Genomic DNA, 24,809 nt, shown 5'->3' with positions numbered 1-24,809 from the left:
GTGAGGTGAAAGGTGACGGTGGGCGGCGCGTCAGGCAAAGCAGGCGGACGGACGGGCGGACGGACGGACGGGCGGACGGAGGCCCATGTGGAGCGGGCGCGGGAGGAACGGGAGCAGGAGGCTGAGCCGTCCGCGCTGCCCGGGCCGAGGAGAGGGGAAGGCCGTGAGCCGTAACCGCCGGACCCCGTACGCAGTCAGCGCCGACGCCGGTACCGGCCAGGCCGCGGCCGCACTATGAAGGGGTGAGTGCGGGCCCGGCGTGCTCTGTAGAAACTCGGGCCCGGTCCGGTCGTTGACAGGACGGTGTGGGGAGGGGGGGGAGGGTCCCGTTTCGGTCGTTAGCGTTTTCGGTAGTGCGGCCCAGGCGGGGCGGGCGGCGCCGCGTTCTCGGCGGGAGGGCGGAGGGGGCCGAGCGGTGCCGTCGCCTCAGGGCCGGGGCGGCTCTCCCGCCTTTTGGGAGAGGGGCCGCCGTCCCCACCGGGGGTGGGGGTGTGTGTGGGGGGGGGGTGTCAAGGGAGCCCGTTTTAGGAGAGAAAACCCGGCAGTCCCTTCGCTGCGCGGTGGTGGCCTTTCAGCCGAGCGAGAGCTCCCCCCACCCCCCCGCTGTAAAATTTATTCCGCTGCCGTAGCGAAAACTCTCTTCGTGCTCAGCCCTGCTGCGCTGAGCCGGTGGAACGCCGCGGTCCTTCGTGCTCCTGAGGGATGTCGGCTTGCGGGCTCTAGGGAGCTGCAAAAGGGAGGGAGAAAGCAGTCGGCTGGAGGGGGATGCTAGATGCTGGCTGGTTTTTCGTACTCGTCTGGCGACAGCGAAGAAACGCCGTTGGGGCTGCGCGAAAAAGCTGCCGGCCTCGGACGAGTGGTTTTGCGGCACCGTTGTTTGTAACATCCTCTTAGCACTTCTGTTGGTTTAAGTCTTTTTAAGTCTTTATCTACGTGGAGGCTGTACGACGTGGATGGATGAAGACGCGCCGTGTTTTGTGTCTCGATTTCTGTAGCACGCTGCTTTGGGCCTGGCGTCGCTTCTCGGCGGCTGTTGAAAACCTACAGATTTTGGATGTGGTCGGCTGAAAGACTCGCTTTCCTGCTCAGTGGAGGCGGTGAGGTGTGGTGTTTGAGCAGGAGGCGGGAGGCCTTTAGAGTCACAGTTCTGCTCTGGTGTTGGGTGACCTGCCTGACCTTGCACAGGTCACTTTGGGACAGGTTTTTCAATGTTGGTTAAATCACCTGATGTTTATTAATTTCAGCATCACCCGTGCTCCACAAAACGTGATTCTTCCACTCCCTGCCTCAGTTTCTTCATACGCACAAGGGAAGTTTTCCACGGCTGTTTCACAAAGGAGTATTAAACCAGTCCCCTTGAAACTGGTGTTATGCAATGCTGGGTATTATTATTCCAGTTTGGCAGCTTAAGGCAGGGTGAATGGAAGCTGAAGCACTTAAGCTTTTACTAAGAAATGGTAAGGGGTTTAGCTTATTAGCAATTGAGGTGAGGTCACATGACAAGGCTGCTTGATAACAGATAGTCAGTTGTTTCTTATAGCGTGGAAGCAGCCTGAGATGTTGTGAGGGGCTGGCAGGTATCTGTAGAAAGAGGTTCAGCGATGATGGCAAATAAACTGACTCTCAGCTGACATTAAATAGGTGTGTTTGGGATATCGGGCAATCCTTTGTTCACCTGCACCACCCTACAGGAAACAGGGCACTGCACCTCTTAGTCATCTTATAATGAAGATGACAGAGTTCGCAAGAAGGGAGACAGCGCTGATCAGCCAAGATGAAGTGGCAGTTGACATGATCATTGTTCAACAGCGCTCCTGACGAAACCGGGTTTCTTTTTATCCTCCGTTGACCACTCTGCTCTTTTCTCTAGCTTAGCCCTGCTTTGGCCATGTGTCAGTTGTGAGTTGAGTGGCAGGGTTACTGGGGCCTGGATGCATGAGGTGGAAAGCAGCCTGGACATGTCAGGCCAGAGCCGTGGAGGTCTCCTGGCAGGCCGCGGCCTGAGCTGTCCACCGTGCTACGGCCCTTGGCTTTGTTTGCACTGCTCAGGAGTTCTCATTTCAGGGAGCTTTTTTACCTTTTGTAACTTTTTTTTTTTTAAATAAAAAGCTATGGAGAAAAAAACCCCACATACCCCTCTTCTGCTTCCAGGGCACCAAACTTTATTTCTGTTACTTTACTTTCACTTACAGGCAGCTTCATCACTGATTCGACTTCAGAACTGATCCATTTGGGTTCTGTGCTTGTGTATTTCTGCTTTTCTGGTTCTCCTTCGTCTCTTCGAAGAGCAGCGTATTCCTGTCTTGTCAGAACACTGTTAGCACCATGCAGCAAGTTCTTGTGCTGAATAAATTCTTCATATTGAATCCAGGTGTTCTCTAAAAATTCAGACTGAGGCAAATAGGCCGATAGAACTCAAATTGAAAAATAACCCAATTTAAATACAATGAGAGAATCAAAGGACTAGACGAAGATTTCAAAAGGAATATATTAAATTACATAGGAGTGCTCTGGAACAAAACCAAATTGTTTGTCAAGCTACAAAGATCGGAGAAGATCCCTAAAAAACAAGTACTGTCAGAAGATAGGTCCAAAAATAGATCTAAAGCTTCAACTCCCAACAGAGAGAAACTAATGTGGTGTTTGAAGGGATCTGATCTGTCTTCAGTATTGAATCCAAAATTGTGGATCAGTTCTTTTGAACAAACCGACTCCATCTGAGTACTTTTTCTGGGAGTGTATGCGTTGCGTAGTAACCCACACCACAAAGTGCAGAGATAATTTTGGGAGCACTAAGACCCATAACATCAGCTGTAATTATGAACAGTCTACTTTGGCAGAGAAAGAATTAAAAAAGAACCTAGCAAGTTCACTGGCATTTTGAAATTTCAGATCTAAAAGAGATTGTGTAGTCAAGGTGTGTTGCTTGCAGCCCTCTTTCTTAGCTCTCTGAATTCAAAATAGCACATAGCAGTGTGTTAATAATGCATAGGGGGTTGTTGTGTCTCTGTCATCAGGGCATTTGAGATCAGGTGATGACTTTTACAGAGGACCTCTGGTTTCAGATATAGCAAGAGATTTTTTTTGCTTTCTCAGCAGCTTAAAATTTTGTGGGTTTTCTCTTACTTGATGAGTTAAATACCAGCTTCTGAACTGGTAATTGCTATTACCTCCCACCTGCTTTTGTGATACTTGGCTTTATGTTCACTCTATCCTCGTCTGCTGAATGATTTTAATAGTTTAGAGACTCATCGTGTTTCCCTTTTTTTCTTAAATGTGAGCTGAAAAACTGAGGTAGTTCACTGTTCTGTTAGTGATCTTCATGATTCTCTAGAGATTCATTTCTTTTTTCATTTATTGTATTCCTAAATGTTGTTATTGTTAGTTCTGGAATTTGAAAATCTATTTTAGAACTGGATTTGCACGAGGAAAAATACCAGTGGGAGGGACTCGGGTTCTACTGTCTGTAGTAATTTGCCTGTTTTTGTAGAGCAGATGTAAATAATACTCCCTGTGCTTCCCTTCTTTTGCAGTGTTGATTCACTTGTTGCTCAGTGGTTTTGTATTTTTGTTACAGTTGTTTTAAGAAAAGTGGTTTTAAGGCAAGAAGACAGAAAGTCTTGCATTGATTCTTGAGCATTTGCTGGTCTCAGTCTGTGGCCTTTTGATGTCTTACAGTAAGGGTGCTTTTCTGACCCATTTCAGTTCAGATGAAGCCTGTGAGAATAAGTCCCTGCTGCCCTTACCTAAAAACCACATTACACAAGGGGTGTGATGCAGGACACGCATGCTCCGTCATATGCTTGTACCTGCTATGTGACTGGGAATACCAGATATATAGAGCATGTATCGCATGTTGCAAGCAGGGCCTGGTGCCTGTGATCCTGTGCATATGTGTTATTTTGTCACATTGACCAAACCCCTCTCCAGTTTTGATGGGAAACACCTGTGGGATTGTCATGTGGCAGCACGCATTGAGCCACATGATGAAAAAAACTGATTGAAAGAAGGAGCAGAGTGCTGTGTGTTCTACTGCTGTCTTAGAAAGTAATGTGCACTACTTATGTGTAAGAAACTTACAGGAGACTGCCTCTAAACTTTTACATGTTTGCAGTTAAGTCTTATGCTTCGTAGTTTCTAAGGGTCCTAACTTGCTGCGGAGGAGCCCTTCAGACTACATGCTACACAACAGGTAGCTGCTGCCACAGAGGACTTCATAACCTGGAGGCTTTGCAGGCTAGCGCTATTCTAGCTGCCTTTGCAGAAGAGACATCACAGCTGGGGAATACCGAGCATAACAGAAAAATAATGATAGTGTTTTCAAAGTACGGTAAGCTGTTATGGGTAAGCTCTGAGATTACTGCTTGTTTTGCCCAGATTCACAAAGTAAACCCTTCAAGGTCCTGAAGCTGCGCGTGTTTCTCATGAGAACAGGGAAGGTTTTTTCCTCTCCTTTTCTGAGTTAGCATTACAGAGGTCATGCAGAGCTGTTGATTTGTTTCCATTTGCAAGGCACAGTGCTAAGCTTAACGTATATGGGAGGAAGTTCCAAGTTTATGAGAAAACTGCTGAATTGTCATATGCACTGGAGGTGGGACAAAAAAAGGTAATTGAGCTTGAAAATCACTGTCTGGTTTTAGGATTTTTCTGAACCTAGAAATGTTAAAGCTATACTCTCTGTGTTTAATTTCATGGATGGTAAATTTAGACCTTGCCTATATGCATGCTTACAAATGGCTTAATATCTTCTAAATTAGTTTATAACAACTCAATGTGGTTTATTATAGGTACTTTAGCCTGATTTATAGCTCTTACTACTTTGAGTTTAATTCCATAACCAGATTAAGACATTCCATGAAGTAGGAAGGATTGGGAGGATAGGAAGGTAGTGTAGGGATTGTAGCCATTTTATTGAAGCACTTTAGAACCCAGTCTTGTCTTTTGAGTGGTGTGTGACCACTCAGTTCTTTTAACATCTATATGTGGCTTGTTACTCTATAGATTGGCTTGCTAGGTTGGGACATTTCTTCTGTGAAAGAAGTAGTACCTTTAGTAATCACCAAATGCCACAGACTCTGCTGCCATCTCCTGAGGACAAGAGAAATGATGCAGCCTCCTTTGCCACATTAATCTTTTCTAAAATGGGGAGTAATGGGTGATGGTTGAGCCAGAAAAATAACTTTTATCCAAGTGCAAATGATTCAGAGCTTGAAGAGCCTTCCCATTTGGCAAGCATTAGAAGTGTTCAGACCAATAATCTGAGAAGGCGCTAGATATTTTTACCCGGAGGAGGAAAGGACAGGAGAAGTTGGATGTTCATATTTGTTTGGGAATTGATAAGAGAGAAGTGCAGTACCTCCTTGCATCCCTTCGGCTCTGAGGCAGGCAATGTTAGGATCACTTTCTGCTCCCTGCTGAAAGAGGGGAAGGGAAGAAGTTACCTATGTGGGAGTTTTAGAGCAGCAGAAGTTTGTCAGGAGGGAGATTTGAGGTGGTGCGGAAGTGGGGAGGAAGAGAGAAGCTGTCTATGCATAGAAGAATTGCTGGTTATTTGGAGACTCTTGGACTTGAAGACCTGAGAGCAGAGAAGCACAGCATTGAAATGGGGTAACTGTGTATTTGTGTCAAAGCATATTGAATTAATTCATTATGGGGAGGAAATGAAACAAGGCTTTATAAAAAATAGAGCCAAAAACATTTCCACAACACTGTCACTAGGTGACTAAGATGAAGATATTTGGATTTTCCTGGGGGCAGAGTAATTTTTTTTAAAATGGGTTGAAAATACCATGCTGCATGGTAAGATCTTGATGCATGAAGTACTTCCTGAGCTCACTTGGCCTTCTTCCTCCCTCTCCCCATTCTTTTCCAGGCTCCATGTGATTTTTGGCCCTTAGCAGACTAGAATCTCGATCCCTGAAAAAAATTCCTATTTCCACCATCTGAACATTGTATTTATCCTCTCTTGAGAGTATGGGGTGAGACCCAGGGTAGCAGGTGAAGGCTTGTGAAAGTTTTTTCTACGTGGCACTTGGAATTTCTTGTCAGTAAAGATCACAAATTAGGTTGAAAATTGCAATTAAAGGAGATTTGTTTGATTTTAGCTCTTTTAGCACAAATTTTCGTTTGAGAACAATTCATTCTTACTGAAAATTGGGGAAATGGGGGTGGAAAAACCTTTTTGTGCTTGATAAGTTAGGTGCTTGCAATGATTGTTGCCTTAGAAGTATTTGAAGGTAAGTGTGTAAACCTGATAGCATGTTTTGTTAATTTTTCACAGTATGTTATTTATATAATGCATGATTTTAACACCTCAAAATTAAAAAAAAAAAACAAACAAACAAAAAAAAAAACCAGCCACCCTGGGACTGAAATCCAAAGTATAGGCAGGAGACCCATAATGACCTGCCATTTTTTCTTTACTAATCTGATGGACACAGGCATTTGTAAGGAAAGGTGTTTCAGTGACCTATAGAAAGTTTGCCTGAAGCAGAGAAATACCTTTCTCCTGATAAGTCAATTCTATAGTTTGTTACCTAGTTTAAGTACGAGAAGTGCCCCTGAGCTATATAGATTTATGTAAATAAGGCAATTTGTGAACCCAGCATCACTTCTGTTTTGAATTTGAAGGTAAGCCTCTGTTCTTACCTAAGCATTACCAGGTACTTCATGAACACTAATTAGCGAAGGTTCGTTATCTCCTGGGAGGCAAGTAAGGGTTGTAATTGTTATATCGAGGCACACTGAGGGTATGGAAAGGGGCAGTAATTTATAAGGTGTCTCAGGGTATCGGTAATAGAGTCACAAAACTAATTTTGAGCTGAGTTGTTTCAAAATAGTGAAGTACTTCTGCTTTGCAGTCATGGTTCAAAATCTGAATGTTCTTCTGAGCTTGCTTGACTAATAAGGAAAAGTGGTTAGACCAGCAATGGAGAGTTAGGATTTCTGGCAGCTCTTTATCTGCTCTATGATCGCAGGCAAGTCGTTTCCTCTTTCACCTGACTTTGATGCACCTGGGATAGACAGATATAATATCTAAGCCTTTACCTCGTGAGGTGATCTGAAGCAGCAGAGTGTTACGGGCTACTAAGTGATGTATGTATGGCTGCTTTTCTGTCCTAGACAACTACATTTATTCATGATATTTTAAGTTGAAAAATTCTGTCAGCTGGGCACAGTGATTCCTGCTCTCTGTATCCAGCTGCAGATTGAGATAGCTTCTGATTTTCTTGGGAAAGTTTATTTTTATTTGACACTTGTTGAAATTACCTCACTGCCTCCCCCTTGCACTTGCGTAATCAGACAGCTGAGATCCTTCATGATTGTGCTGCTACTTTAGCTTTAGGGTTGGGTTTTGGAGTTTTGTTTTGGGGTTTTTTTTTGAGATCAGAGTTGAGCCTAAATTTGAGGTCTATAGTACAACTCAAAGAACAGGTTTCTGCTGGGAAAACTGTGAGGCTATCATGGCATAACTTCTTGCATGTGAAGACCGGCCAGTCTTTTGTACAGTGGTCAGGTTTTCTAGGTTGAAACAGAGTGAATTATCCAAATATAATGAAGAAACCTTGACTGCAACATGCTGCGTATTTTTTCGTTATAAAGGAGAGAGGCAAGGAGGGTCTGAAGTCTGTCTTGGAGAATTATGATGCATGCCAGGGAAACCTATTCACATTGAGATCCATTTGAATTGCAAGGCTTGAGTGAAGTCTTCTCTTAATTCTGACTCTAAAATTGGTTAGCTTTCTTCTGTACATTACTGTGCCCTTCTACAGTCCAGCACACAGCTGGGGGTAACTTCCAGCAGGGTATCAGGTGTCATGCAAATACATGTTTTCAGTAGTTAAGTGGGGCTAAAGAAGATCGGGGGGGCTCAGAAGCAAATTGGTAGGACTTTTGGCATGCTAGGCTTGCACTTATCCTTCTGGTTTTCTGACAAGTGAAGCAGAGTACATTTACAGCCCGCAGATCTTCTAGATAATTGAAAACATACCAGTCTGCCCACAAGAACTAGACTAACTTGTGTGCCTAGCAAGACAGCTCATCTGTTTTTGGAAAAAAAACAAACCAACCCCAAAACCCAAAACACTGGAGAAGCTCTTTAGACTTTGGAGTTGAATCGAAGCAAAGCCACACCCTTCAGGTCTACAGCTTTCATAGCTCTGGTTTGGTTTTATTTTATGAGTGGATTATCCTGTCTAGACTCCTGCTTTGACTTGGAAGCCAAAATAGAAGCAATAAAGCTAGTTGGCTGCTTAGTGGGTGACAAACCTTCTCTGAAGTTCTCTAATTTGTTAGGGCCCTTTTCTCCCCTGTGCTCCCTCTCCTGACTGTTTGATGATACCTCAGTAAGTTTTGCGAGTTGCAGATAGAGCTCCGCTAAATTTAGCGTGCCAGATGCCTTCAATAAGCCTAAGCCTAGCTATCAGTTACGCCGAGATCTGTTTCAGTCAGGCACATCCCTCTGGGGAGAGACTTGCACTATTTAAAGTTGAATGAGACTGAGATTCTTATGGCATTAGGAAACTTGGAATTCCCCCTTTTTCTCCCTGATGTTGGTTCTAAACTAGTGTTCAACACTTGCTATTCCCTGGGACTGAATTTGTGTTTCCTCTTGAACTGTAACTCTGGAAATTGGCTTCCTCTTGAGCTGTCATTCTGTATAGCAGTTGTCCTTTGGTATATGTCGAGAAGCAAAAGGCAGCCTTAGCATAAGCAAACACTAATGTCTGATTTAGCGTGTGTTACTTCCACCAGTATAAATTTAAGACATTACAGGAAAAATAGCGTTCAAATCACAGCCCTGTAGTAGGCTGCAGATAGAGAGGAATGCAGCTGCAGCAGGACTAATTGGATTGCATTTGGTCCTACAAAAAGTGTGAGGTTTTTTTTCTAGCAAGTGCCTGAAGGATCTTAGGGCACTGGCATGCAAGAGCAGGAGTGTTAATGCTGATGTTCTGGGCGTGCATCCAGTTTCAGTAACTGCTGCATGTCACCTCACTAAAGTCCCGCTTCCATTCGGATTTTGTGGATCACTCTTCGCTTCCGTTCTTACCTTGCTGGGCAGTGTTGCTGTGTGCTTTTAATGAACAGCAGCCTTACGCACCAGAAACTGGTTCCCTTCACTAGTTAAGTCTCAGTGTGGGTTTTTTTTTTTATCCCCAGTAGTTGGGTTGCTGTATGTTGCAGTTGTAAGAAATGCAAATGTAGTCCCAGGATATGTCAGGAAAGTGCTTCTGGTGGAGATGGGAGAAACTGATTGCCATTGTACAAGGCAATAGTAAGTATTTGGGGTGCTGTAAGCAGTTTGTGTTTAAGGAAAATTAATCTGAAGGAATGGAAGGAAGAGCTAGTATGACAATAGTTGGAATTAAGAGCCAGTCTTAAAGGAGGAGGCCAGGAGCTTGGTTTTAGTTAGAAGAAGGAAAAATATAAACAGGTCATGGTAGCTCTCTGAAAAGGCATGTAGGATAGGCTGTATTGGTACCCATCAACTACTGAAGCTAATGAGCAACAAAAGACAGCGTGTGGGTAGACTTGAGTATGTTTAGGATGGAAATCGGAAGAAAGCCCAAATATGAGAATAATGGTAGCTTGGGAACAGCCTTGCAATGGAAGATGCGTAAGTGGCTTCAGAGGGCTGGTATGCCATCTAGGAAAGGGTATGGATTTGTAGAACACTGTAGCAGTAAGAGGCCTGACATGATGAGCCGAGTCCCTCATTCCTCTGTATTAAAAACAGTTGCTTGGGATGGGGTGGCTGACTTGGTCCAGAAGCTTTGACACCTAAGATGAGTACAGTTGACTGTTGTGTGCTCCATGGAGTGCTATTTGAGATGTTGGATGCTGGTAATAAGTGAGTATCTTCCCAGGAATATTACTGGAATAAACAGATTATTTTATTCTATAAGGAAGGGCATGTCCCTTCTGGGCACTTCAGGCTCTTTATACATCTTTATGTTCTCTCATATGCTAATCTGAGCTCATGATTTAATTTTTTTCTTTGCAACAGCAGAGGATAGGTATTTCTGGTACAGCCTGTACTGAGCTGGAATGCAGAGGACTGGCCTAGTCAGACCTTAGCTGATACAGTAAACCTAGTGTTACTGATTTGGCTGAGAGGTAACTTGAAGAAGCAGGTCTACTTGTAAATAGCTATGAAAAAACAAACAAACAAAACAAAACAAACCCCAAAGCTATTTCTATTACTCCAGTGAAAAGAAAGGAGTGACCATTTTGTGTCCTTTGTTACAGGTGCCTTGTCTTGGATCTTCTGAGGCTGGGGTGGTTTTAAGTCCTTAGGTTCAAAGCGCATGTTGTTCCGTAAATGATAAGGTGTAGCACAAAAATCATCTTGATGCTGAATGATCCCTGTGCTCCTCTTGCATGGTACTTCCAGTTCAAACTGGGATAGGCTGGCACTTCTGCTCAAGAACCGACCGGTTCTGCCTCTGGCAATTTTTTTCTCTTTACGCTGGCAGAAGACTTGTGTGGTGAACCCAGTCAGGGGACTGATGTGGGTTAAACTAAACTTTCCTTTTTTTTGGCTAGGTTAGTTTTAATTGGGGTTGGTTCACCACATTGTTGCACGAATGTCTGTGCCAGCAAGAACATGGAAATGAGTGGCTCCGGGACAGCAAGACTGCTGCTTTCGGCAGCAGTGCCAGCTTTCCCCTGTTTTTACTCCAGGCCCTAGTGGCACTTCTGCTGCGCTGTCCTCGGGCAAAGTGATGAACTCTCATGATGTGGGTCTTCCTTTCCATGTCCTCATTTAGTTTACTTACTAAATGTTTTTGTGTGTAATAGATGTGGTGCTGATTTAATCAGCTAGCGCTATACATTAAAGTAATTTATGGTTTGAGTACATACTATTGAAACAGACTCATTTAGCATATTGATTTATGCTTCCTGCAGTGTTTCTCAAACTTTTTTCGTATCATCCTCCAGGCTAAATTACCGGCCCTGGTGCAACTCTCGAGCAACGAGGAAACAGCTAGTGATGGAGCACAGGAGGCAGGCAGGAGATGGCAGGAGGCAGCAATGAATGTGGCAAGTGGTGAGAGATAGGAGGTGAGCCCAAGGGCTCCAGGAGATCTGTCAGCAGCACCTTTTAGCCACCTACTATTGGAACTTGTTTCTCTGGCCTGATGCCTGCCTCAGAGGTGATGTCTTGGCTCAGCAGCTATGAGCAGCCTTAGGCTCTGCTTCTGAACTTATTTATTCCCTGTCTGAAACCTTCTTGGTGAAGGTCTGTCTTCTGTCCATGGTCCCTTTCTCAGCCATCTTGTCCTGGCTGCCCCTAACAAAATATCTTTGTCCTGTTGCACTGTCATCAGAAATACTCCATAGTGACTGTCTTCTAATGACTGACTTTTTGCTTCATTAGTAACTAATTAATTTTAAAATAATATTAGAAAACACACTACCTGATAATAGTCTATGTCAGAGATTTTTTGGTCAGGTATAAAGAGGGACTTGCTCTAGAATGACTTTGCTGTCAGCTCGTCGTAAGTGTTCATGCTAGCGTTACTGATCTACTGAAGCTTGGATCTACTAATACAAAAAAAGTATGACCAAGGTTAATATACTACTAAATCTTTTGGACAAAAGGTCTAGGCTTTCAAGGGACTGAGTGTAAATGTGAGGTTTTTCTCTTCCCTTACTGACCACCTACTCTGCAGCTAATCTGGTCTAACTACGCAGTTGAGACCTGCTCCCTTTGGTTTCTACTCCAATGCAGACTGCAGCAAAAGAGGCTGCTGGGTCTTCTCTTTACTCCTAGTGTGAGATTACTAAGGTGCTCTACTCCAGCAAAACTCTCTCCCAGGCACAAGTACCCCCGGGAATCCACATGCCACGGTTTTATTCCTACCTGTTGCGAGGAAGAGGTAGCAGCACTGTTGGCTGGGGTTAGAAAAGGGGACAACTTGCCTTCTGCATGCCTGAAGAAGCCCTGCCATGCTAGGCTGAACAGCTGTGCTAAGCTGGGCATAAAACAAGTATTACAGTTACCCCACCATCTAACAACTTTGATCGTGTGCTTGTTTGCAATGGGAATACTTCTGTGGTGTGAGGAGATCATCCTTCCTAGCTCAGTACTTACTTTATGTTGGAATATAATTATCAAAGGGGCTTGCACAAGTGGTGATATATGAAGAAAGGAATCTTAATGTTGAGAGCAAAAATAATCTACAGGATGGAAGAGGCTGTGAAACAAAGGGCTGGTGGCGGTAGGAGTCATGGGAAAGAGATACTGCAGACTATTTCAGCACAATGTAGTGGTTTATAGCTAGAAACTTTAGAAATACATCCCATTGCTGTTGCTTGTAGTATGCCTGGATATCTTGACATGGATGAGATGCAAGAGTATGGAAACTGTTGGACGTGGATGAGCTGCAAGAATATGGAGACTGTTGCTTCTTCTGTTGTTCTTGGGATCACTGTTGGCGAACATACTGTCCAGTTTGAGTGAGATGTCTCTTGAGATTGCTGTACAATTGGGCAGAGCTTAGGGGCAAACTACAAGGATTCGTTGCTTAGCAATTGCCCTTGCAGAGAGAGAGGAAAAAGATCGACATGTTCATTGTGGTAGGTGGAAGATAGATGAGGAGCTGCCTGGAACAATTTGCAAGAACTCATACTGGCATGAGATGCTTGACACCAGGGGGCCTTTTAATCTCTTTGGTAAATGTGTGACGAAAGGTTAGACTTTGAAGTCAGCAAAATTCAATATGTAAATGTCATCCATTAATTCTAAGTAGTAACTGGAACATATTAATCTGATGAAAAATTACAAAATCATCAATAGTCCATTAGTTAATGCTAGATGGTTCTCTAAAAGGTAGGCCCTACTTAAAAATTGTTTAGCTTCTGTAGGGCTCACTAGGGAGATTGTCTGATCTGTGTCGTACCAGAGAGTGGGCAATGGTGATTGTTGATATCTTTGCAGAACTGAAGACTATTGTTTGCTGTAAAAGAAAAGGAGAGAGTGGGTGTGAGAGCAAGTTATACTTATTGAAGTAAACATTAAAGGCTCTGTTCCTCTAGCTTTTTCTGATAGTTTTGCAGGCTGCAGTTCAATGCCTAGAAAGCATTGTGTATTTATCACCCATCATTGGTAGCGACAACTAAAACTGATATGATATCTGGAGTACTAATCATTTAAGGGGTTTTGATATATAATCAAGGTCAGTTAATAAAGCAGAGACAGATTATACTCTGCATTGTTTGGTACAGTTCTTGAAGAAAAAAGTTGGTGGTTGTTATCTCTTCTTTGTTTTACTGTATTATGTAAGTTAATCTGGGCTGTTGTGTCCTAGACGTCAACCTATTTGAAAAAATAAGCTACTAAGGCACAAGAGACATTGGGGGTGGCATTACTAGAACAAACTTGAAGGCCTGGTATACGAGGATCTTAGAAAACTGCCTTTTTGAAAACAGAATTTGACTGTTTTTTTAAAAAAGGCAAGCGGTGCCTTTACCAGTGTTTGGGCAGAAAATAATCTGGTTGCCTGTACGTATTTGGTAAAACAAGGCTGAGATGAACATAGAATTGTGTGTGTTTCTAACTTGACATGCATTGGCTGTGTACCTGCCTATGTATTCTGGTGACCATTTGGGAAAAGATTTTGGTTATCTTGGTTTTTTGTTTTCCATTCTTGTAGTCCTCCTTAAACCTGTCTACCTGCACCCAAGAAATTGGCTTGGGCAATATGAACAACTAGTATCTTGGGGTTTTTTGGTTTTGTCGGGGTTTGGGTTTTTTTAATCTGTTTCTTTGTATATAGTGTTTCTGTCAGGAAGTTAGTCTTGGAAAAGGGAGAAGCTTGGTCTGTTTCTTCTCAGTATAATTCAATGCTGGTATTTTAAGGTTGTGATTCTGCTCTCAGTCAGCAGGAAGATTGACTTCAGTGATGATTATAATCAATGCGGATATCACCTTCAGGGTGGCATGCTTGCATATCAGCAGGCTTAATATGAGTTTGCTGCGCACTGTATTGTTGCTTTTTAGACACAGATGTCTAGTAATGATTTAGTCTTGGTCTAAGCATAAGCTTTATATTGATAGATGGTAAAATTAAGGCTGTCTTTGAAGCATGGATAAGGACTTCATTTTCTTGGTCTCTATTCTAGCCTCCTGACTCTCCCATCTTTTCTTTGTTGTTAGTTTTGGGGTTCCCCCCCACCCCCCCCAGCCCCTGTGATCTTGATGATCAGTAAGGAAATTAATAGGTTAAAGTTAAAGCTAATACTTCTACAGAGATTCATGTCCTCCTGTCTCCCACCCAATAGTGCTATGGTACATCAGTGTTAAGTGTGACCTGAAAAACTTCTGACTGTATGGCACTGACTGAAATTAGGTTTGGGAGTTAAGTCTTCTGTTGGTGGCTGATTTAATTGTATGGGTTGGACGTGGCAGTTCAAATATGTATTGAACTGATTATTAGGTGGGACAGTTCTCTAAGCATAAATAAAATAATTAATTTTTGGTGTCCTTAGAAATTTTGTAGTGTGTCAGATGTTAAGCATGTTTTGATTTGTTCCAGTAGCCGGATCGAGCTGGGAGATGTGACGCCACACAACATTAAGCAGCTGAAGAGGCTAAACCAGGTCATTTTTCCTGTCAGCTACAATGACAAGTTCTACAAGGATGTACTGGAGGTTGGCGAACTAGCCAAATTAGGTACAAATGTTCTTGCCAGTAATTGTGGGCTACGGTGGCAGAAGTCCTCATCATTGCTATCCATAATGGTTTTGAATAGCGGATCCTTCCATTTTGTTGTTTTACATAACGAAAAATAACTGTTTGGGAACCTCAAAAAGCCACAGTCCCAACCTCAGAGGGTTTGTGTTCTAAATAGATTAAATTTTACTGGGAATAGGCCTGTTTTCTGTTACAGCAGAAAACTTGAGATATGTGTGCTGCCAGCTTACCTCCTGATATCATTGCTAGTTGGTTTGAACTGTAATAAGCCACCCACTGTGTCAGAGCACCATTGGTAACTTCACTCCAAGAGTTTAGCCACAATGTATATTTTATCTGGATGGGAGAATTAGCAAGAGGGAAGGAAGGAAGATATAGGGCATAAATGAAGGAGCTTATATGTACAGTTTGAGACTTGTGACTGATAACACTTTGTTTCCCTCCCTGGCAGCCTATTTCAATGATATTGCAGTGGGAGCAGTGTGCTGTAGGGTGGATCACTCCCAGAACCAGAAGAGACTGTACATCATGACACTTGGATGCCTGGCACCCTACCGAAGGCTAGGAATAGGTAAGGAGGTTCTTCTTTTGTATCTGAGTCATCAAAGAAAGCAGATATCTGTGCAGCCTTCTAAATGCTCTTTCAGATTTTTAACCAAGATAGTGCACTTTTAGACCACTGATTTCTTTGGAACGGACTTTGGGGAAAGAGTATGAGTTATGATGTGCTCTTTTTTTCCTGCCTTTCAGAAATGGACTTTTTGTAGAGCTTTCTAATTCAGGATTTCAGATTATTTTAATCTTAATCACATTATCATGCTGTGATGTAAATACTCTGCTTCTATAGATATGAAAATTGATGCACAGAGATAAGAAATAATTTGTTAGAGGTATGCAGCCAGTATGCAAGTCATTACAAGTAGAACACAACACTCCTTCATTGGGTTATCTCTTCACTCTTCTAAATGTAGGCGTTTTTTCTATTTATTTTGTCTTTATCACTACTGATTATTGCTGCTCAAGGGTAGTACCTGCTTTCTGTCTATACTGCAGTTAGTTCTTTTCTCCATGTTGCAAATCCATAGGCCAGATTAATCAAGACCTGGTAGTGACCTGTTTGCTTTGACAAACTGGAATGAAAAGATAACTTTATTTTAAATTATTTCACCAAGTCTTTATTAGAAAAACTTAGCAATGCTCTCACTGCTTCAACAATTGTTTTGACCGTATTTTGAGGTGAGTTTGAGCCCTTGAAGCTAGTATTTAAACAAGCTGCTTTAGATGTATGATTCTGGGCTTTCGGGTCTCTTTTCTCCAAAGAAACAAGGAATTAAATTTTGCAAGCAGTCAGAAAGATAGTGAGATACTTATACACCATGTTTTATTTGGCTTTCCTAGTTCTCACAAGCTCTGTCATTTTAGCCTACCTACAGTTAACCTGCCTCTCCTCAAGAAAGCTGTTAGCTAAGTACAAACTTGATTGTGCACTTCTGGTTTTCTTAAGTATCTCTTTACCTTTTCGCAGGAACTAAAATGTTGAATCATGTCTTAAACATCTGTGAGAAAGATGGCACTTTTGACAACATCTATCTGTAAGTAAATGAGTTGCACTCGTGCATTTTTGGAGTGATATTAGAGACATATATGGGAGCAAAGGGAGGGAGATCCAGGAGCATTTTTAGTATGTGTTTCAGTGGGGTCATGGGGACACTTTGTAAGTACCAGCAAGAAAGCTAGGGGTCATATTCTGGGCTGCTTGTGTGATGCTGAGAAAACAAAAACTTGCTTGCTTTAGAAGGGCTTCTGCAAATTTGCTGAGTTTGAAAGTAGTTTAGTTACAAAATGATGTTGTATAGCAGAATTACACTGTATGACTAAAAAAAAAAATTGGAAAGAATTTTTTTTGCCATACAGTGTTGTCCTCAGAATAGAAAATACTGCAAGTCTTGCGTGCAGTTTTGATGCATTTGCTGTCTGTCTTTTACGACAGTACTATATGGGTTAGAACATCAGATCAGAGGTGCTTGCAGGCACTCTAGGTTCACATTCATTAGCAAGGTCCAACTGCTTATTCCCATTCTTGCACTGTGCCAGGTCAGCTGTTTGTGCAGCAACACAGTAAACTAGGTTAATGACCTGACCCAGCTGAGGAAGCTGTTTTCAGTTTTATTTCTGGGTGTTGTTTTTTATTTTAGTGTGTTTGGGCGGTGGGGGGTTGTCTTGTTGTTTTGGTTTTTGGTTTTTTTTTAAATCAATTGCATGTCTGCATAAGCACTTGGCATATTGCAGACATGAGAACAAGCACTGGGGTAGAGGACAGGGCTGCTTTAAAGAGCACTGCCATCCTAATAGATCCCCGTGGAAACAGAGCCTGAAATCCATAGATGCCAAAGCTTTGCTTCCCCTTCGCTGCTGGCTGCACGCTTCTGCTTTTTCCTGTGCATTGGTGTCTGTGTGATTACCAAGTGAGCTGATGCAGTTTTGGGCCGGATTGCTTCTCTGAGACACCTTCTTCCTTGTCCATCACTGCCGGCTTATACCAGTACAAGCATGGTGCACTGGTAGAGATAGTCCCACAGCAGGTATGGTTTGGATGGACTTGCACTGCCACAGAACTGCACCCTAAACTCTTGCCGGGACTGTTGAAGATGCTTAGTGAGGAGTGTTTCATACACTGGTATCACTAGATGGAGTGACTTTCTCCTCTAGCATAGTCCACCTCTGCCAAAGAGGTGCAACGTCTTCCAAGTCCTCTACTTTGTAGCTTTGTGCCATCTCTGTAAGAGGAATAGCTGTTTTAGAGAGGAGTCTGAGTAAAGCTGCTTTTGGCTTGTATTCCTGCTCTCCTGCTGCAGAAGAAGTGGTAATGAACTCTGATACCTGCTAGTTGGCACAGGCTTTCCTTTTTGATTTTGCATGTTACTGTGTGCACAGTGAAGGAACTGTTTGCTGCTTTTAATGCAAAAACCAAATCCTTCATAATCCTTCTTTCCATTCCATTTCCAATCCCAGGATTCTGGGATGACAATAAATAGCCCCCAAAGGTGGGCATAACAAAGTTCTTTTAGTGGCCCATTGATTTTATTACTATGTCTGTTGGTTGTGCATCTTCTATCTGAATGTATTGTGCAGCTTAGCACCCAATTTGATATCAGGGCCTAAATTTGTCATTATTATGAAGTTCCCTTTCAGCTATTTGGTGCTTATTGGGCTTAACACTAAGATCTTTTGTTCTGTTTTGTTGTTGCTTCCAGAGTTGCTTTGGTTCTATGGTTATGCAGCATGTTGTCATGACAAAGTGATTCATGAGCTTGTGCAGTGTCCGCTGAATTTGGGGAGTGTTTAATGAATGCCTTTTGCTGAGCCAAATATCTTTTCTTTTCTTTTCTTTTTTTTTTTTTGATGGAACTTATGCAAATAAATGTCCTAGTCGCTTAGGATGAAGAATTGATGGCTGTTTGTTTTGGAGGCCTTGAAACTCTTGGAATATGATAGCGGGATCCGTAAAACTCTGGGGGAGATAGATAAAAGGGGAAAGGACTTTGTAAGTCCGTAGGGCTTCTTTGTGCTGCCATTGCTTTTTGTGAGGAGAGAGGGGTAGTTAGCAGTGAGCAAGGAGTTAAAATCGTATCAAACACCATTGCCAGTTTTGGTTGCAGCATGTAGGGATAATCACTCCAACAACTGTTTTGGTCATCTGAGAAGTGTCACTACAGGAAGTTAAAATTGGCTCTGCAGTGAAACTTTGTTATATATTTCCACAAAATATCTGTTGCTTCCAGATTAAGACAAATTGAAATTACTGAGCCAGTAATGCTTCAGAGCATCTCTGGTATTGTGTTCCTTAAAAGAGCTTTACTGAGGAGAAACATTTGCCACATCTCAGAATGATTGCCACAGGCCATCCAGGAGCTGTGTGTTAGCTCAGGATTGATTTGGTAGGACCAAAATTTCCAGTCCTGAACTGACGTCATCATTCTTGTCTCTATCTAGATAGCTCCTTTTCTTATCTTGTCTTTGACTGTTCTGAGTGTGGAGGCAGAGTACTGTACTACAGAAAGTTCTGATACCTGTCTCTCTATCCTCCTTTCTGTCCCAGGCATGTCCAGATCAGCAATGAGTCCGCAATTGACTTCTACAGAAAGTTTGGCTTTGAGATCATTGAGACGAAGAAAAACTACTACAAGAGGATAGAGCCCGCAGATGCTCATGTGCTGCAGAAAAACCTCAAAGCCCCTTGTCTTGGCCAGAACGCAGATGTGCAAAAGACCGACAACTGAACAAAACCCCAACGAACACTTTCTTGCACTTGCTTGTCGCCAAATAAGGAAAGAGAGGCCTCTTGATTTTTTCTTTTTCTTTTTTTCTTTACTCCATCCTTTCATCCTCTTAATTGTTTTTTTTTTCTTGACCTCTCTCCAACAAAATGTAATGCTTCTTCCAAGGATTGTCCAATCATGTTTGGGGTTGGTTGGTTTTTTTTTTGAGCTCTCCTTTCTGGGTTTTGTTTGTTTGTTTTGGGTTTTTGTTTTTTTTGGGGTGGGAAAAGGTGTGCAGATCTTTTAAGTTTGAGGTGTGGAGGGCTTGAGCAGGTTATCCTGATAACAAGTTTCCTTCAGAATTATCTCTTTCAGTAAGCAGAATGTAAATCCAATGGGGGGGGGAAGGAAAAGCAATATCTTGTCCTTTGACTCCTACATTATTGTGTTTTTTATAACCTACAGGGTACTTTACTCCCCCCCCAACCTTTGAATGTTACTTTAGTACTTCCCACTCTTCCTTTTAATTCCCCCACCTCAAAAAAAGTATGTTTAGTTTTTCCCAATATTTTTGAGTATTGCTTTTTCCTCCATCTGTTGCTGAGAAGGGCGGGCTACTTTACCATACCTTTTCACTCTGCCTGGGCTGATCTTTTTGAATGCTTTTTTTAAATACTCCTCACCCAAGCTGGTGCTACACTTCTTAACTGACTGAGAGGAGGGCTTAGAGTGGTCTTTGGTTTTTTCTTATTTTCATTTACCCAACTCCCAGCAGACTTCTGCCAGAGTAAGAGCTAGATCTGTTGTTGGCAAGAGTAACCTTGTAAAAATATGAATCCTGAGGCAAGACCCTTGCTTTAAAAATGGGTGAATTGCTTTAGGGCTCACTGAGAGTTTTAGCTGTGTTGTTGGGATGGGAAAAGTGACTGTGACCACCTTACCAGCTTTGATCGCATAAGGCAAGCACCCATCTCCAGATAAATTTGTTACAGCTACTAAATCTGCGGTGACACATCTGAGATGAGGCAAGGGTTGAGAAAACCAGGCAGCAAGGCTGAGAGGGTAAATGTGAATCTGACCCTAATCACATAGCTTTGCAGGGGTCTCCTGGATTTGCTTGGGATTGGCTTGGCTTGCTGTGTTTATGTGCTCCTTTGGGAAGAGGTGGTGAAGAACTGCAGTTTGCTCCTTTGAAGATTATTTTCCCCTTTTCCCGTTCAGTGGTAATAATGCAGTTCCCCTCTCATGAGAGGGTGTTCGTGGAGCACCAGAGAAAAGTGGCATATATTAGAGCATTTTATGGGTTTGGAAAATAGGCTGACTGGCTTCTTCCTAGTACTGTAACCTCAAAGCTACAGTAAACTCTACTAAGCTCTGCTTTGCATCCTTTCATGCTTTGTTTGCGTGAATATCAGTGCTTCTTTCTATGCACTGTTGCCAGCGATTTTATGTATGCCAATACAAATACCAACTTGAGCTTGGACTCTTCTCCAAGCACCTGGGAAAGTGCACTGAGCTGAGACAACACCAACCTGCCCCATCCCCCAAGTAGATATTGAACTGCATTCCTTTCCTGTTTGTTTTTTAAAGTTTAAATCCGCATCTTGAATTCATCCGCTTTGAAAGCCTCCAACCTATAGTGCGCATTGCAGCATACATCTGGTTAGTAGGTGCTGTCCGGTCACTCGAGGGTGACTTGGGAACTAAGGATTTCAAGACAGGAGTTGTGAGGCAAGAGATGGCACCCCTCATTGCACATTATGTGGTCTTTGATACCCGAGGGGGGATTATACAAGCTGCTCCAGAATTACTCCCTCTTTCCCAGAGGTGCGTAGTGTTTGTTGGAGTGCATCTTGACAGACCTATGCTGGAAAATGGCTACTTCATTTGCTGGGTTTGCACTATTTGAGTCTTGGGGATGGGCAGATCGCTAACAACAAAAGCCCCTCTGCACGGCCTGAGCACCTGTGTTTGCAACACTTGGTGGCAGACTCTGGCTAGAAAGATGCAAACAGCTTCCTTGGCCAGAGGCAGCCTAGTTTTGACAAAAGCTTACTTTTAGTACTGCTAGGACCTGCTTGCGCTGGTTATGTTGGCAGTTCCAGCACCTTTCTAGAAGGGGATGTATTGAAGCACAATTAGCTTGTCATATGCCAACATAGTTTCCCTGGCCATCTGTAGACCAAACCAAGAGAAGTATGCGGAGAGAGAGCGAGAGATAGTATTGTATTTGAGGATGTTTGTGCAGCACAGCTGTAACTCAGACCATAGCTGCCTCTGGTGCCAAGCAAAGTGCTCTTCATTCTTCTAGAACTAAGTGGTAAGTGTTTGGGTTGGGTAGATGGGTGTGGGGATATGAACTCTTAGGATTTGCTGTTGTCGTAGGCTTCCACAAATCGGTGTGTTTCACAGACAGTTTTCCTTCAGGTTTAAAAGTACGAGTCTGATGTCTGAACTTACTTGGATTAACCTTTGTTTCTGTCTCTTTTTGCTTTGGGCTGCCATCATTCTATGAATGTATCCCTAAAAACAATTCGTAAAGCTCCTATTCCACAGCAAACCTGCCTCATTGTAACTTCTGCTAAAATGTTTTGTAGGAGGTGGAAGAGAGAGTAACCACAAATCTAAGATTCCTTTTCCCAGGCTATTAATCCTGGAAAACGGTTGTTGAATCTTGAATACAAGGTTTAATCTAAATCTCGTAAAAAGCTGTGTTCCCTGTACATGGATAAGGGCAAGTGAAGGTCAGTAGTTCTGGATGACAAACAGTTGTATTTTATTAGTACATCAGCTGTGTTGAGTGTGGGGGGAGAATGCTGTATCTTAGTGCTGTTATCCAGAGACACTGAAATTGTGTGAAGTATGGGCTTATGGCAGTAACTTCACTTACTTTGGCTGTTGCTGCAGCAGGAGCTCCTTTTAGCTTGAAAATAACAGCTTATGAACAACTAAATTTTTTAAAAGTTGGGAGTTTCAGTGGGGGAAAAAAAACCAAACAAAACACCGGCACTTCCTGTTCTGGATGAAGATCTAGCAAGAAAAATGTATGTGACTAACAGCTTTAGAGTGTAAATTGTGTATATACAAGTTATTCCTGAATCTCTGCAACTGGTTTTGTGATACATCGGTTGAAGTATGAAGATATTATCTACAAAAAGACTCCTACTGGAGGAAACCATGGTACAGGGGAAAAAGAATCATCCAGGAGAGATATCCCTCATTTTTGGGAGGGGGAAGGGAGAGATTTTATTTTGTGTATAAGAAACTGGCTGAGTTTACATGATGCAGCTAATGGTTAAACCTGCCAACTAAATATGACATACTGTTATGATTGAAACAAACTTATGTGTTATTTTGTTAAATCTTGATGGTGCCCTGTGTCTAGTAAAAATTTGATTCCCCCAAATTGTTTTATTCTCCCCCATCTTGTAATCCAGGGTCAGCTGCTATGCACAAAGTCTGTGTTTTGTAAAGTGTTTGCTGACTTGGATGTTTCTTTTGAATCTGCAACTGCTTCCTGATTAATTTGGCTAAGACCACCCCTGGTCTCTTGAGTTAAGATTTAGGCAAAGGTATGCTGTATGCAGTTTACAGATGCATTCTCAATGTTACAAGTTAAGTTGCAGGGGGAGCAAATTCTTTACAATACGATGGTCCATTTTTAATCTTTATCATTGCCCTTGTACATCAGGAGCATGTTTTTGTTTTTCTCAAACTCTTTAGAAATACCGTTCAGAATAAACGTGCACTATTTGAGTTATGTCATTTACAACTTGTCATGTGTATTTTTTTGCAGTCCGGCTGTTTCCCTCTGAAATCAGGTATAAAATATTCCTCCGATGTTTCATAAACTGTGTAACTTGGCAGATTTCTAACATGAACTGTGAGTTGGGCTGCTGTGATGAATGCCATGGGTGTCTGACAACTGAGGAGAGTGGGGTCTGTTTGTTTGTCTTCCCTGAAGTTATGAGCCTTTTCTCAGAAATACTTGGTCTTGTGGGGTGATGGGGAGGAGAGGAAGAGGAACTGTTCTGGAATGTTTTTGTATCGACTAGCGAGCAGTCTTGAAACAAACCGACCAGCCATCAAGAACTGTGTGCTTTGGGCTTTGTAGGTTCAGTATTTTAAAGTATTCGATTTAATTGCTAGCTATTGCAAATCTTGACAACAATCATTGAAAAACTATGGTCTGTACTTGTAAAAGTAACTGGTGTTCAGATGCAGCAAGTACTCTTCCATGCTGACTTTTCTCAGAAAGGTATTTAAGTAAAACTCGCATCTCTTCTTAACTATTCCAGTCCCTTCTGTTAAAGCCATTTTTTGTCTGTAGTTTCCTTCTGCTTCTCTCCTGCTTTGAAGTGCCATTTATGATGTGATAAAAGTTGCACTGTGGTACATTTTCTGGGGAAGAAGATATGTTACCTCAAATATCCCCTATTCTCTTCATATAAATATTCTATCTGCTTATTTAAGTTCCTCTAGAAACTGCTTTATCAGTAGATGGAGTTGCTGCAGTCATTAGGATACCATGCAAAAGCAAAGCTCAGGCTCTGAAACTTGACTGTGATCTTGAGCTGCTGCTACCAGCTGTCTCCCCTGACCTCTGCTGGAGGGCCTGGAAGGCACAGCTGGAGATGAACTGCTACCAGGAGTGCAACCTTCATCACTCTGCCCTCAGCAGCAGGGGCAGAAGCTGGAAAACTTTTGCTGTACTTAAACTGCTGCAGCTGTTCTCCAAACCACTCAGCTTTTATTGAGCTCTCATGGTTTTTTTTTTCCTTCCCCATGCTCATCCCAGTCACCTCTCTAATGGCCTGTACAGTTTTAGACAATTCAGTTATTACTCCCTTACAGGGAAACCAGCAGATAACCCCTGATCATTCATGTTGCCCTTTCCCAAAGCTTTGCTGGTTCTACTAACTAATATCTTAAGACAGGCAGTTCCGTTCCTCTCACTGTATGCAAAACTTGGTTATTTGTGGGGCCCTTACTGTATGCAAAACTTGGTTATTTGTGGGGCCCTTACTGTATGCAAAACTTGGTTATTTGTGGGGTCCTTACTGTGTGTTATTATCTTTTAGTTTTAACAGTTTGCTTTGTTGTTGTTGTTACTGAGATGATTATTTAAAGAACAGTTAAAATGCCACAATCAAATAAGTGAGTAGGTAAGTCATTCACTCCACATGAAAAACTGGGATTGTTGTTTTTTCCCCAGTGTGTACATCACTCTATTTACCTGTGCTGGATATAATTTGCTGTTACAGTGCCCAGTCACTCAGCATTAGAAGGGTCACCTGTTATTCCTCATTCTTATTATCTTGACTAACTTCCAGCAAATTTTTGCCTCAATACTTTCTTTTCTAAAATACTATTGAGCAGTAGAGACCCCAGCATGAATCTTTGACTCCCCTGTTGACCTCCCACTAGTGTGAAAACTGATCTTTCCTTCCATGCCCTGTGATGTCTGTCTTCTAATCAGCTGTCTGTCCCTGTGAGGATACTGTCCTCTGATCCTCTAGTAGACTAGATGACTTAAGAGCTGTTGGACAGGGATTGTTTATTTGAAGTCCTTTTGAATATCTACCAAACCAGTCTCTGTGAGCTGAGTGTTGTAATCTGTTCCTGGCAATACTTTTTCCCCTGTAGGGGTTCTCCAAATCTATTCAACCCATCTAGTCCAGTTGCGTTGTATGGGACATGACATTGTTGCTCACTGTTGCTTTTGTGCTTTTCTCTTGGCCACAAAGAGGCATCAGTCAAACCAGATGATGGAAAGGTCATAATTACTGGTTTATATTCACTACCAGAAACAGGCTACTGATATTCAACAATTTCCTATTATATATGAT

The 24,809-nt window shown here is 42.5% G+C and overlaps 1 protein-coding gene across 2 annotated transcripts; it reads left to right on the top strand.

The window, feature by feature from the left end:
- The first annotated feature begins 21 nt into the window (after positions 1–21).
- Positions 22–22,725, top strand: NAA50 (N-alpha-acetyltransferase 50, NatE catalytic subunit). 2 transcript variants are annotated; one of them, XM_069785906.1, is made up of 5 exons: positions 22–242; positions 14,547–14,680; positions 15,153–15,272; positions 16,227–16,293; positions 18,801–22,725. In XM_069785906.1, exons 1-5 carry the CDS (start codon positions 235–237, stop codon positions 18,979–18,981), a joined length of 510 nt encoding a protein of 169 aa, XP_069642007.1. In that variant the 5' UTR covers positions 22–234; the 3' UTR covers positions 18,982–22,725. The 2 variants fall into 2 exon arrangements, with proteins under 2 accessions (XP_069642007.1, XP_069642006.1); XM_069785905.1 differs by having other exon boundaries at positions 23–242; positions 14,544–14,680.
- Positions 22,726–24,809: the final 2,084 nt, after the last annotated feature.

The sequence above is a fragment of the Haliaeetus albicilla genome, chromosome 6 (genome assembly GCF_947461875.1).
Source record: "Haliaeetus albicilla chromosome 6, bHalAlb1.1, whole genome shotgun sequence".
NCBI classification, from domain to species: domain Eukaryota; kingdom Metazoa; phylum Chordata; class Aves; order Accipitriformes; family Accipitridae; genus Haliaeetus; species Haliaeetus albicilla.
This window is presented reverse-complemented; position numbering and strand designations above follow the sequence as displayed.

Excerpts from the sequence above, each read along its gene's own strand:
- NAA50 (XM_069785905.1), top strand. Across the intron at positions 14,681-15,152 it reads TGGCGAACTAGCCAAATTAG|CCTATTTCAATGATATTGCA; the intron begins GTACAAATGTTC and ends CCTCCCTGGCAG. Across the intron at positions 16,294-18,800 it reads ACTTTTGACAACATCTATCT|GCATGTCCAGATCAGCAATG; the intron begins GTAAGTAAATGA and ends TTTCTGTCCCAG.